Raw genomic sequence first — 15070 nt, forward strand, 5'->3', positions numbered from 1 at the left:
CAGAGAGTCGGGATAAATGGATCCTTTTCGGGTTGGAAATCGGTGGTGAGTGGTGTGCCACAAGGATCGGTGCTGGAACCACAACTGTTTACAATATACATAGATGACCTGGAAGAGGGGACAGAGTGTAGTGTAACAAAATTTGCAGATGGCACAAAGATTAGTGGGAAAGCGGGTTGTGTAGAGGACACAGAGAGGCTGCAAAGAGATTTGGATAGGTTAAGCGAATGGGCTAAGGTTTGGCAGATCGAATACAATGTCGGAAATTGTGAGGTCATCCACCTTGGGGGAAAAAAAACAGTAAAAGGGAATATTATTTGAATGGGGAGAAATTACAACATGCTGAGGTGCAGAGGGACCTGGGGGTCCTTGTGCATGAAACTCTTTGAGTCTACCTGCAAAACATAAAACATTAAACCGTGCCACCCGACCTGGGTGACACACCAGACATTTACAAGGCCCTTTTCTTTCCTTTTTTTTTTGTGTTTTTCTTTTTTTTGTTTGTTTGTTTTTTTTTGGGCACTAAAATCACAATTTTCCCAGTGCCCCCTATAAAAGGGAAGGGGACACTAAAAGCACCGGCAATTAAAACAAATTAAACTTTAAAACGTAAAATCAAATTACTCCCAAAAAGTTAGTTTGCAGGTGCAGCAGGTAATCAGGAAGGCGAATGGAATGTTGGCCTTCATTGCGAGAGGGATGGAGTACAAAAGCAGGGAGGTCCTGCTGCAACTGTATAGGGTATTGGTAAGGCCGCACCTGGAGTACTGCGTGCAGTTTTGGTCACCTTACTTAAGGAAGGATATACTAGCTTTGGAGGGGGTACAGAGACGATTCACTCGGCTAATTCCGGAGATGAGAGGGTTACCTTATGATGATAGATTGAGTAGACTGGGTCTTTACTCGTTGGAGTTCAGAAGGATGAGGGGTGATCTTATAGAAACATTTAAAATCATGAAAGGGATAGACAAGATAGAGGCAGAGAGATTGTTTCCACTGGTCGGGGAGACTAGAACTAGGGGGCACAGCCTCAAAATACGGGGGAACCAATTTAAAACCGAGTTGAGAAGGAATTTCTTCTCCCAGAGGGTTGTGAATCTGTGGAATTCTCTGCCCAAGGAAGCAGTTGAGGCTAGCTCATTGAATGTATTCAAGTCACAGATAGATTTTTAGCCAATAAGGGAATTAAGGGTTACGGGGAGAGTGCGGGTAAGTGGAGCTGAGTCCACGGCCAGATCAGCCATGATCTTGTTGAATGGCGGAGCAGGCTCGAGGGGCTAGATGGCCTACTCCTGTTCCTAATTCTTATGTTCTTATGAACCCAAATATCTGGCCACCTGGCTCTCTCTCAGTCGGGATGGAGTTAAGCCATGTCAGCTGTGTCTCGTTGGGTAACACTCTCACCTCAGAAGGTTGTGGGTTCAAGTCCCACTCCAGAGACTTAGGCACAAAAATCTAGGCTGGCTAACTGAGGGAGCGCTGCACTGTCGGAGGGGCAGTACTGAGGGAGCGCCGCACTGTCGGAGGGGCAGTACTGAGGGAGAGCTGCACTGTCGGAGGGGCAGTACTGAGGGAGAGCTGCACTGTCGGAGGTGTCGTCTTCAGATGAGACGTTGAACCGAGGCCCCGTCTGCTCTCTGATCTGGAAAGCAAAGATTCCATGGCACTATTTTGAAGACGAGCAGGGGGGTTCTCCCTGGAATGCTGGCAAATATCACTCAATCAACATCAGTAAAACAGATGATCACATTGCTATTTGTGGGAGCTTGCTGTGCGCAAATTGACTGCTGTTTCCCCTACATTGCAACAGTAACTAAACGTTAGAAAAAAGTAGTACTTCATTGGCTGTAAAACACTTTGGGATGTCAGTGGTCATGAAGGGCGCTGTAGAAATGCAAGTCGTTTCTCCTTTTTTTTTCGTTGCTGACTTGCCTATGTGTAGCTGCTTTTCTGGGCAGTTTGTGTTTTCAATACTTAGTGAAGAAACCTTTCCCTTCTCTGCATGTTTCTCTGTGCGTCAGCTTGACTCAGTTGGCAGTGCTCTCAGTCAGAGTGCATCATTTAGGCTGATACTCACCAGTGCCAGTACTGAGGGAGTCTCCTCGTATCGAGGATGACTTGCTTCCACACCAAAAAGGGATGAGTTCACAGGCGTTTCAATGAAGATCTGATATTCCAGGTCCCAAACTACATATTGAAGGGTGGAAGATGCCTGTGCACGCCAGCCACCACGGACTTGACCGAGTTAGGTCTTGGTCTAGTGGCAAGGGTTAACCAAGACGACTGGAGAGGGAGTCCTGCGTTGTCAGAGGTGCCATTTTTCAGATGATATGTTAAGCCAGTGCCCTTCTAGCTGGTCTCACGCATTAACCTGCCACGGGTTACAGTTCTTGCAAAATGCCTTACCTGCCCCATGTCCCACATTCCGTCATCCCCCCCCGATCCTCTCTAGTCAGTCCCATGCACCCATCAACCCTCTCTTCACCTGCACCATGTCCCACACTTCCATCTGCTCTCACCCGCACTCGGTCCCATGGATCCGTCACCCGTTTCCAAGCTCCGCTGGCTCCCTCCGCCCCAATGACTTGATCTCAAAACCCGTCGTCCTTGTTTTTAAATCTCTCCATGGCCTCCCCACTCTTGCTGAGTGATCTTCCCCTGCCACAAGCTGCATTCCCTGGCCACCGACTCCATCCCTCTTCCTAGCATCTATCTGAGGCTGAACCAGACTGTCCGCAACCTAGGTGTCATTTTTGACTCTGAAATGTCACATATCCGCGACATAACTAAAACCGCCTATTTTCACCTCCGTAATATTGCCTGTCTCCGCTCCTGCCTCAGCTCATCTGCTGAAACCCTCATCATTGCCTTTGTTACCTCTAGACTTGACTACTCCAACGCATTCCTAGTTCTCCTCCCACATTCTACCCTATGTAAACACAGACAAAGACAGACAGATAGAGATAACCCTCTCATCCTAGGTCCCATAAGCTTGTTCTGGCACATCAGGTTAGAAGAGAGCAGACATGTCAGGGTGGGGAGGGGGGTGGGGGGGTTATTGTGGGGTTAACTGCTCAGCCATTGGTGGCAGAGCCTTCAGCTGCTGGGCTCTAAGCACTTTGCAGAGAAAGGCAGGGGAGTTCTCCCAATGTTCCAGCCGACATTCTTCCCTCAACCAACAGCAACGAGAATATTAAAAAGAAAATGAACAATTAAGTACTCGTTGCTATTTGTGGGATCTTGCCATGCGCAAAGTGGTTGCCGCACTTCAAAGTAAATCATTGTATGTGAGGCAGTCTGAGATACTACAGGGAGAAGCGATAAGATGCTATATAAATTCTGTGGGCTGCCACTTTTCCTATATTACACCAGTGATTACATTATACAAGATTATCCACAGTTTTGAGCACAGTATCCAGGCACATTCTACACTATGTAAACTTGAGGTCATCCAAAACTCAGCAGCCTGTGTCCTAACTCGCACCAAGTCCCACTCACCCATCACCCCTGTGCTCGCTGAACTGCATTGGTTCCCGGTTAAGTAATTTCAGAATTCTCATCCTTGTTTATAAATCCCTCCATGGCTCGCCCCTCCCTATCTCTGTAATCTCCACCAGCCCTACAACCCCCTGAGATCTCTGCGCTCCTCTAATTCTGCCCTCTTAATCATCCTTGATTATAATCGCTCAACAATTGGTGTCCGTGCCTTCAGCTGCCTGGGTCCTAAGCTCTGGAACTCCCTCCCTAAACCTCTTCGCCTCTCTACATCTTTCCTCCTTTAAGACGCTCCTTAAAACCTACCTCTTTGACCAAGCTTTAGGTCATCTGCCGTAATTTCTTATGTGGCTCGGTGTCAAATTTATTTGTTTGTGTTACCTGTGAAGCGCCTTGGGACATTTTACAACTTTAAAGGTGCTATATACAAAGTTGCCTTGCATCCCTCCATTCCTTTTAACTCTGAACCTCTCATCCCTTGCTCCCTCCATGCCTCCAATGCTATACTTGTCCTCATCTCTCACTCCTGCTCATCTCCCACTGGGCTTCTCCTCATCCCTCACTCCTTTCGTAGCTGAGACACAGACATCTCCTCACCCCTCACTCCCTCCGCACCCCTCACTCCCTCCGCACCTCAGAAACATAGAAACATAGAAAATAGGTGCAGGAGTAGGCCATTCAGCCCTTCTAGCCTGCACCGCCATTCAATGAGTTCATGGCTGAACATGGAACTTCAGTACCCCCTTCCTGCTTTCTCGCCATAACCCTTGATCCCCCTAGTAGTAAGGACTTCATCTAGCTCCCTTTTGAATATATTTAGTGAATTGGCCTTAACTACTTTCTGTGGTAGAGAATTCCACAGGTTCACCACTCTCTGGGTGAAGAAGTTTCTCCTCATCTCGGTCCTAAATGGCTTACCCCTTATCCTCAGACTGTGACCCCTGGTTCTGGACTTCCCCAACATTGGGAACATTCTTCCTGCATCTAACCTGTCTAAACCCGTCAGAATTTTAAACGTTTCTATGAGGTCCCCTCTCATTCTTCTGAACTCCAGTGAATACAAGCCCAGTTTATCCAGTCTTTCTTGATAGGTCAGTCCCGCCATCCCGGGAATCAGACACAGACATGACATCTCATCCCTCACTCCGTCCACTCCTGAAACACAGACAACTCCTCACCCCTCACTCTGTACCGAGACACAGACATCTCCTCGTCCCTCACTCCCTTCGCTCCTCCGACACAAACACCTCCTCACCCCACACTCCCTCCACTCCTGAAACACAGACATCTCCTCACCCCTCACTCCCTCCACACCTCAGACACAGACACCTCCTCACCCCTCACTCCGTCCGCACCTCAGACAACACTTCCTCACTTTTTCACCTCTCCCCTCATTCCCTCGGCTCCACCATTGATGGCTGTTTGTTCAATCAATATGCTCCTGTTTTCAGGAATTCTCTGGCCAGTTTCCTCCAACTGGCCACCTTACTCCCTACTTTCAAAATACATCTCAAAACCACCTTTTCAAACTCATCTTTGGTCCCCATCCATGAGCACTAACAGACTATTACATGCAGGTTTTTCAGAAGAATTGTGAATGGACCATAGGCCTCCCACCAGTGGTGTTAAAGGGCATCAGTAGTGAGCAAATGCACCAATGAGGGTATAGTGAGTGTGAGTGAGCTCACCATTGGAGATAACTGGCAGTAAAAGTGTGCAAACTTACTGCTGGAAAGGACGGGTGCTGTAATAGTGTTGAAATTATCATACCTCCAGCTGTTGGCATGAAATCTAATTGTAGACATTGACCAGTGCAGTAAATACTCAGGAATAGGAGGAGGCCATTCAGCCCCTTGAGCATGTTCTGCCATTCAATTAAATCTGATCTGCACATTAACTAGGGGCACAGTCTCAGGATAAGGGGTTGACCATTTAGGACTGAGATGAGGAGGAATTTCTTCACTCAGAGAGGGGCGTGAATCTTTGGAATTCTCTGCCCCAAAGGGCTGTGGATTGAATGTTTTCGTATTCAAGGCAGAGATAGATTTTTGGACTCCAGGGGAATCAGGGGATTTGTGATCGGGCGGGAAAGTGGAGTTGAGGTAGAAGATCAGCCATGATCTTATTGAATGGCGGAGCAGGCGCGAGGGGCCGAATAGCCTACTCCTGCTCCTATTTATTATGTTATATTTACCCGCCGTTTCTCCATATCCAATGATCCACCTACTCGACAAAAGTCCAATCTCCGTCTTGAAAATTTTAATTGACCCCCGGCCTTTTGGGGAGAGATTTCCACCAACCTTTGTGTGAAAAGTTGCTTCCTGATTTCCATCCTGAAAGGCCCAGCGCTGATGGTAATGGTTCAGTGTCACCACCAGGGGGAACTGTAGCACCAGCAGTGTGGCACTTCGCACATTTCGAATCACAGAATAGTACGGCTCAGAGGGCCATTTGGCTCATCGAGTCAGTGCCAGCTCTTTCGAAGAGCAATCCAGTCCCACTCCCCCCGCTCTTTCCCCATATCCCTGCAATTTTTTCTCCTTCAAGTATTTATCCAATTCCCTTTTGAAGGCTACTATTGAACCTGTATCTACCACCCTATCAGGAAGTGCGTTCTAAATCCTAACCACTCGCTGCGTAAAAAAGTTTTTCCTCTTTTTTTTGTTGCTTCTGGTTCTTCTGCCAGTCACCTTAAATCTGTGCCCCCCTCATTATCGATCCTTCAGCCTTTGGAAACAGTTTCTCTTTATTTACTCTTATCTAAACGCTTCATGATTTAGAACACGTCGATCATATCTCCCCTTAGCCTTCTCTGCTCTAAGGAGAACAACCCCGTAACTGTAATCCCTCACCCCTGGAACCATTCTTGTAAATGTCTTCTGTACCCTCCAAAGCCTTCATGTGCTTCCTAAAGTGCGGTGCCCCTAGTTGGACACGATACTCCAGCTGGGGGCGAACTAGCGATTTATATAGATTTAGCTTTTGTACTCTGTGCCTCTATTTATAAAGCCCAGGATCCCATACGTTTCATTAACTACTTTGTTAACCTGTCCTGCCACCTTCAAAGATTTGTGCGCAGACACCCCGAGGTCTGTCGGTTTACTGCGCCCCCCCCTCCCTTAATATTGTACCATTTAGTGTGTGTGGTCTTTTCTCAATTTTTCTACCAAAATGGGACTTTTTTTAATGTGTTCAGATCCTGTGTCAACGTGTCCACTTGTGGAAGGGGAGGGTGAAATCGAGCCTGATGCTCCCCCATTCCTTGACTTTTCTTTTTTAAATGCATTTTAATTCGGCATGTGTTTTTTAAAAGCAGAGTTGGTAATGGTTGTTGGAGGTCTGATGGATCTGTGGATTTTATCACTCCCATCAGAACCCATCTGCATCAATAAAGGCTGCAAGTACCTCACTCACTTTGATGGTGAAGGATTTTGTAAAGCGTGAGGATCAATCTGAGACTGCAAGCTGTGGGATGGAACAGTGAAAGAAAGCCAGCCGAGCTACGGAACTCCCCGGGGTCGGAAACTCCCAGCTGATGGTAGCGAGTGTGTTGTGTGTCGCAGTTATTGGCCAGATCCAAAGGACAACTGCAGATGCTGGAAATCGGAAAATAAAAGCTGCTGGGAAGGCAGCATATGTGCGGTGTGCTGAGCCAAGGCCCCAGGTGGAATAGCCGACCTCAGCTAGGATAATGCAAGGAAGACTTGTCGTGAAAGGTGCGATAGAAATGCCTCAGTTCGCCCCAAAGCGCTTTACAGCCAATTGAACTGCAGACGCTGTTGTAATGCAATGGGTGCTACAACTTCTATCAGGGCTCTGGCTAAGGAGCAGAGCATCAGCCGTTGATCCCTGATGTAGGCCGTGACTCAGTGGGCAGCCTCTCTCGCCTCTGAAGCAGATGGCTCTGGGTTTGAGTCCCACTCCAGAGAATTGAGCACATAATCCACCCCGACATTGCTAATGCAGTACTGAGGGAGCGCTGCACTGTCGGTGGAGCAGTACTGAGGGAGCGCTGCACTGCTGGAGGGGCAGTACTGAGGGAGCGCTGCACTGCCGGAGGGGCAGTACTGAGGGAGCGCTGCACTGTCGGAGGGGCAGTACTGAGGGAGCGCTGCACTGTCGGTGGGGCAGTACTGAGGGAGCGCTGCACTGTCGGTGGGGCAGTACTGAGGGAGCGCTGCACTGTCGGAGGGGCAGTACTGAGGGAGCGCTGCACTGTCGGAGGGGCAGTACTGAGGGAGCGCTGCACTGTCGGAGGGGCAGTACTGAGGGAGCGCTGCACTGTCGGTGGGGCAGTACTGAGGGAGCGCTGCACTGTCGGTGGGGCAGTACTGAGGGAGCGCTGCACTGTCGGTGGGGCAGTACTGAGGGAGCGCTGCACTGTCGGAGGGGCAGTACTGAGGGAGCGCTGCACTGTCCGTGGGGCAGTACTGAGGGAGCGCTGCACTGTCGGTGGGACAGTACTGAGGGAGCGCTGCACTGTCGGAGGGGCAGTACTGAGGGAGCGCTGCACTGCCGGAGGGGCAGTACTGAGGGAGCGCTGCACTGCCGGAGGGGCAGTACTGAGGGAGCGCTGCACTGTCGGAGGGGCAGTACTGAGGGAGCGTTGCACTGCCGGAGGGCCAGTACTGAGGGAGCATTGCACTGTCGGAGGGGCAGTACTGAGGGAGCGCTGCACTGTTGGAGGGGCGGTACTGAGGGAGCGCTGCACTGCCGGAAGGGCAGTTCTGAGGGAGCGCTACACTGTTGGAGGGGCGGTACTGAGGGAGCACTGCACTGCCGGAAGGGCAGTACTGAGGGAGCGCTGCACTGTTGGAGGGGCAGTACTGAGGGAGCATTGCACTGTCGGAGGGACAGTACTGAGGGAGCGCTGCACTGTTGGAGGGGCGGTGCTGAGGGAGCGCTGCACTGCCGGAGGGGCAGTACTGAGGGAGTGCTGCACTGTCGGAGGTGCCGTCTCTCAGATGAGACCTTTAACCCAGGCCCCGTCTAACCCCTCGGGTGGATGTAAAAGATCCCATGGCACATTTCAAAGAAGAGCAGGGGAGTTCTGGATATCCTGGGGCAATATTTATCCCTCAATCAACATCACTTTTTACACCAGGAAAAAACAAGTGATCTGGTCATTATCACATTGCTATTTGTGGGAGCTTGCTGTGTGCAAATTGGCTGCTGCGTTTGCTACACTATACTCCAAAAGTACTTCATTGGCTGTAAAGCGCTTTGAGTCATCCCGAGGGCTCTGGTTAAGAAGCGGAGTGTCTGCCATCGCTTCCTCTGTTGTAATCCAGGAGCACTTTCTGGAAAGTGATGGGTTGCAGTTTCAATCAGCCTCGGCCATGATCTCCTCCCCTTCCTCCGCTCACTCACTTTCTAGGTGTGCATTAAGAGCAGCCTCTTGGGCAAGCTACTGGCTGGCAAAACCAAACTCCTGCGCCGTTGTACCTGTTGAGGAAAGGGTGGTGGGACGGAAGAAAATCAGAACCGGGGAGACATTTTAAAATATCATTTGGATGTGAACAGACTGAGTGTTTGTTTGTTTTTGCCCAACCTCCCCGCAGGAGACGATGTGAAACTAGACCAGGCCTACATCTGGAATAACGTCCGTATTGGAGATAAAGTGGATATCTGCAGATCGGTTGTATGCAACGAGGTGGAGGTTAAACCTGGAGTCAAACTGAACGAGCACTGTGTTTTGGCATTTAACGTGAGTACGGCGCAATCTAGTGCAGATAGCTCGGTTGCTGCTCAAGCCATTCTCCTTCAGCACCTTTTACGTAGGGGTCATCCAGGTGAAATTCTTCCCAATTCCCTCAAGCTTTCAGCTTCCCGACTCTGAGAATCGATCAGCTTGTTGAGTCTGAGGACAATCGGCTGTTCCACTTGGGGGTCTGCCGGTTGAAATCCAGCGCTTAGTGACTCTCATGGTCTGGTTTTCGCTGCAGCACATCGAACAGTTCCCATCATACAGCAGAGCTCTTGTTATGACCCCTCACCCCTCAGTATATTGATTGGGTGAAGGAAACCAGTGAGCTCCACTACCTAGAAGACCAAGGGCAACAAGTGCACAGGAACGCCACCACCTCCCAAATCCGGGACCCCCAACATGGCAGCTGGGGAATTTAAATTCAGTAAATTAAATAAATCTACAATATGAAAGCTATAGTGTCAGTAATGGTGACTATGAAACAACTGGATTGTTGTAAAAACCCAACTGGTTCACTGATTTCCTTTTAGGGAAGGAAATCTGCCGTCATTACCCGGTCTGGCCTACATGTGACTCCAGACCCACAGCAATGTGATTGACTCTTAACTGCCCCCTGAAATAGCCCAGCGAGCTGCTCAGTTGTACCAAACCGCTGCAAAAAAGTCACTTCACCACCCAGACTGCAGCGGTTCAAGAAGGTGGATCACACACCCCCTTCTCGAGGGCAATTAGGGATGGCAATAAATGCCGGCCTTGCCAGCGACGTCCATGAACGAATAAAAAAAAAAAAAAATGGTCAAGGGCTACAGGCGCGCCACCTCCAAGTTCCCCTCTTCAAGTCCAACACAGCATCCCAACTTGAACATGTATTGCCATTCCTTCATCGTCGCTGGGTCTAAAATCCTGTAACTCCCTCCCGAACAGCACTGTAGGAGCACCTTCCCCACCACATGGCTCACCACCACCTTCTCGAGGAGAAATTAATGATGGGTAATATATGCTGGCTTTGCCAGTGGTGCCCACATCCCAAGAGTGAATTTTTTTTTTTTTTAAAGCGATTCCCTGAAAAGATTCAGCCTTGTTAGTCGAGCCAAGTTGGGAGAGCTATGTTAGCGATTTTAATCCTTTGCCAATCCAGGGCCACTGTATTCTGTCCCGAACAAATATTTTACTCACCAGAGCATCCTCAGCCTATGACCACTAGTTGAGCAGTGCGGAATGAAATGTTTGGTGGCTGTTATCACTTGCACGAGGATCTGTTTATTCTACACAGGTTGTTGAACATTGAAAGGAAAAGCACGGATGAGTCTGAAACGGGCAGTGGTGAAATTGCGTGTCCGACTCGTCAGTGACTGCAAACAATGCAGCACTTTCATCAGAACGCTAACCGCTCTGATCTCCTCTCCAAACGCTGAGAGACATAGAATTACATTGAATTTTACAGCACAGAAACGGGCCATTTGGTCTGTCCTGGTGTTTATGCTCCACACTAGCCTCACCCCGCCCCCCCCCCCACCCCGCCCCGCCAGCTTATCCTTCTATTCCTTTCTCCCTCATGTGTTTATCTAGCTTCCCCCTTAAATGCACCTACACTAGTCGCCTCAACCACTCCGTGTTGGCAAGTTCCACATAGAATCATCGAATGGTACGGCGCGGAAAGCGGTAATTCGGCCCATCGAGTCAGTGCCGACTCTTTTCAAGAGCAATCCAGTTAGTCCCACTCCCTCACTCTTTCCCCAATTTTTCTGCCACTGTCACCACCCTCTTAGTACCTGCTGTGTACTTCCAGTATTTCCTGTTCTTGTTTCAAACTTCCGTGTTTTTTTTAAGCCTCTGTCTGAGGATTGTTTAGTTTGCAACATGCAGAGTGAATTTTTGTTAATTTATCGAGTGGTCAAAATGCCTACGGTGCAGATTCCCAAGTGCGTTTAGGTGTCTAAAGCAAACCATGTCATGTGGGGGGAGCTGCAGTGGGCTGAGCTATAATTGATGCCGTCTGACTTTTTCTAGGTGGTTGTGGGGCCTAACATCTCACTTCCAGGCGGGACAGTCGTCTCCTTGCACTTGCCAGACGAGGAGGAAGACGAAGACGAATTCAGCGATGATGCAGGAGTAAATCACGCACCGTCGAAAGCAAAGGTGAAAGGTGAGTGCTGTCAGTCCCTCTTAAAGTATCAGCTTGGCTCACTCTCGTCTCTGAACCAAACGGTCGTGGGTTCCAGCCGCCACTCCAACACATAATCCAGGCCAGCGCTCTCAGTGAAGCACTGAGAGAAGACTGCACCATCATACGGATGAGCCCCAGTGGCTCAGTGGGCAGCACACTCACCTCTGAGTCAGAAGGTTGAGAGTTCAAATCCCACACCAGGGACTTGAGCACATGAATCTAGGCTGACACTCCCAGTACAGTACTGAGAGCGCGCTGCACTGTCAGATAGGACGTAAAACTGAGGCCCTGTCTGCTCTCTCAGGTGGATGTAAAAGATCCCATGGCACTATTTCAAAGTATCACATTTCTGTTTGTGGGAGCTTGCTGTGCGCAAATTGGCTGCAACAGTTCCTACGTTATGACTGACAAAATGACCAGATAAACTGTTTTTATGTTATGTTGATTGAGGGATAAATAGTGGCCAGGACACAAGGGATAGCTCCCTTGCTTTTCTTTGAAACAGTGCCATGGGATCTTTTACATCCACCTGAAAGGGCAGATGGGACCTCAGTTTAACGTCTCATCCGAAAGACGGCACCTCCGACAGTGCAGCGCTCTCTCAGCTTTGCACCGGTGTGTCAGCCTAGATTTTTGTGCTCAACACCCTGGCGTAGGACTTGCACCCATAATCTCTGACTCAGAGGTGAAAGTGCGATCTACTGAGCCACAGCTGACACACAATAAGGATAAATTAAGACAGGTGACCAAAAGCTTGATCAAAGAGACAGGTTTCAAGGAGCGCCTTGAAGGAGGAAGGAGAGGTGTAGAGAGGTCCAGGTAGGGAACTCCAGAGCTTAGGGCCCAGGCAACAGAAAGCACGGCCACCAATGGCCGAGCGATTATAATCACGGATGCTCGAGGGGCTGAATGGCCTTCCTGCTGTTCCTATGTTGCTAAGCCACAGTTCTTGGGCCAGATGCAGCCCCTGAGTTTTGGAAATACTTTTTTGTTTAGATTTCTTACTCCGCGGTTTATCCTGCTTGAACATTGTGGGCTGGAGGTTTGGAAAGGGCTGATTGTAGCACGATCGCCTCGTTGGTGGATAATCAGAACAGCGAGGCCCCGTTAGCATCAACAATCTAAGACATCTGAAGATTAATGGGAACACGGATTAAAACTTTATCTCTGTGCTGCTGCTACCACCCGCCAGACTCCATCAACTGCACCTTGAATAAAAAATCGTTTGGACGCCCCCAGATTGCGGGACTGACCAGTGGAGAGAGGGACGGGAACAACAGGTACCGTTATAAAAAGTACAGAAATGCGAATGACTTACACGAGGCTTCGACATCTGTAAACAGACTTGAAGCAGCTGGAAAGAGATGAGAATTTCACCTGTTAAAGGGGCTTGAATGCCCATGCTGCTGGCACCTGTGAGGACACAGTACATCAGAGAAAAATAACTCCTTTCTTCCAGAATATAAAAATCAGCAGTTGACAGGCTCTGTTGGATTTTTTAAGTTCCGATCCTTAGAAGTGCTGCCTCCGTGCGCTGCTTTTCCTGTTTTTACTCCTGTCCCTTTGTTCCGCTCTCCCTATAATCCCATTGGAGACCCAGGGGACAGCTTGGGGACATCGCATCCTGACACGTTTGCACACAGCTGGTCAGAAGTGCTGAGCTGGTCCCTTTCTCCGGTGTTGGGACTATTCTCCCCCCTCCCCCGCTCTTTCCCGTGTTGATGCATCGAACCAGTTCCGCCAGGTTTCCACTCACCACCTCCTGAGCTCGCTATCAGGCTCCCAATCTGGCCAGCACCTCGATTTTAAAATTCTCATCCTTGTTTTCAAATCCCTCCATGACCTCGCACCCTCCCTATCTCTGTAACCTCCTCCAGCCCTTAATCCCTCCCAAGATCTCTGCGCCCCTCCAATTCTGGCCTCCTTGCGTATCCCCGATTTTAATTACACCACCATTGGCGGCCGTGCCTTCAGCTCCATAGCTCTGGAGTTCCCGTCCCTAGCCCCTCCGTCTCCTTTAAGATGCTCCTTAAAGCCTACCTCTTTGACCAAGCATTTGCTCAACTGTCTCAATAGCTCCTTATGAGGCTCGGTGTCAAACGTCGTTTGATGATCGCTTCTGTGAAGTGCCTTGGGACCTTTTACTACGTTAATGGCAGTGTATAAATACAAGTTGTTGGTTCCGGGACAGAGAAATGGTTATTCCATCAGCAGATCAGGAAATCTGCAAGCAAAATGGGACTGCACTGTTGCTAGAACAAGATAGATCAGGTCACTTAAATTTCCACGTGTAGCAGGCAGCGGGAGGCTTGCGTGATTGATGTCAGCTGCTCTTTTGCAAAGGGCGTTTTTTTTGTCTGGCGACTTCTCAAGTTGCTGCACACCTAATGTTACAAATGTTAGCCCTCAACTTTCATCCGTTACTTTAAATGCCTGATTGTAAGTGTACAGGTGTGTAATAAATCACCCCATGACAACACTGACACTCTTTCTCGTTCCATCCATTGGTACACAGGCTACAACCAGGATGAAGTGGGGTCACAAGGCGCCGGGTATATCTGGAAGCTCGCTACCGAGAGTGAGACTGAAGATGACGAGCTGGTGCAGGACATGTGGGGTAAGGAGTCATGTGAAGCACATAAGAATTTCAGTGACTGGGGTAAGGTCAGTAAGTTCAACAGACATTCATCCTATCTAGTTCAGTGTACATCCCAGGTAAATTATGCCGCAATTGTATCCCTCTTTCGAAGGTGCCGTCTTTTGGATGAGACGTTAAAGCAAGTCCCCACCTGCTCTCAGGTTGGTGTAAAAGATCCCACAGCCACTATTTCAAAGAGGAACAGGGGTGTTCTCCCGGGTACCTTGGACAATATTTATCCCTCAAATCAAGACCACGAAAACAGATTATCTGCTCGTCATCACATTACTGTTTGTGGGAGCTTGCTGTGCACACATCGGCTGCCGCGTTTCCCACATTACAGCAGTGGCTACACTCCAAAAGTACTTCATTGGCAGTGAAGCGCTTCGGGATGTCTGGAAGTCATGAAAGGCGCTATAGAAATGCAAGTTTGTTCTTTATATGGGTGGAAATATATAGAAATAAGATGAAAACAGACTATTTGGCCCAACTATTAGTTCATTTTGGCATTTCCCCTCCACATGAGTAAAAGTTTCAGCTAACTTTCTGGTTACATAAGGTTAAATGATCAGAATAGAAGCTAATCTGTGCTGGGTAGCAGACGAACCCTGAGCAGATATGGCGGTGGTCAGAGTTATGAGGCTAATCATTTCTGAAACAATTTGACAAAAATATCCAATGTTATTAGCTTCTTTCTTGATGTCAGGATTAAAAAAACCAGCTTCATTCTCAAAAAATAGCGTCGTTTGTTTTGGTCTATTAGCCTCAGAACTAGATAGAGTGGATAGGAAGGACCTATTTCCCCTAGCAGAGAGGTCAATGGCCAGGGAGCATAGATTTAAAGTAATTGGTAGAAAGATTAGAGGGGAGATGAGGAAATATTTCTTCAGTGGGTGGTGAGGGTCTGGAACTCGCTGCCTGAAAGGGTGGTAGAGGCAGTAACCCTCATCGCATTTTAAAAGTATTATACGTGCACTTGAAGAGTCGTAACCTACAGGGCTAAGTGCCAAGAGCTGGAAGGTGGGATTAGGCTGAATAGCTCTTTTTCAGCCGGCGTGGACAC

The 15070-nt window shown here is 48.9% G+C and overlaps 1 protein-coding gene across 1 annotated transcript in view; it reads left to right on the forward strand.

Annotated features, from left to right (window-relative positions):
• Positions 1-15070, forward strand: part of eif2b5 (eukaryotic translation initiation factor 2B, subunit 5 epsilon) — a 71274-nt gene that overhangs the window by 19958 nt on the left and 36246 nt on the right. Inside the window, exons 8-10 of the mRNA XM_070883787.1 lie at positions 9057-9202; positions 11213-11348; positions 13885-13986. Coding sequence (XP_070739888.1) covers positions 9057-9202; positions 11213-11348; positions 13885-13986 — 384 coding nt within the window. The remainder of the gene's footprint in view (positions 1-9056; positions 9203-11212; positions 11349-13884; positions 13987-15070) is intronic.

Source organism: Pristiophorus japonicus, chromosome 6 (assembly GCF_044704955.1).
Source record: "Pristiophorus japonicus isolate sPriJap1 chromosome 6, sPriJap1.hap1, whole genome shotgun sequence".
Lineage (NCBI taxonomy): Eukaryota > Metazoa > Chordata > Chondrichthyes > Pristiophoridae > Pristiophorus > Pristiophorus japonicus.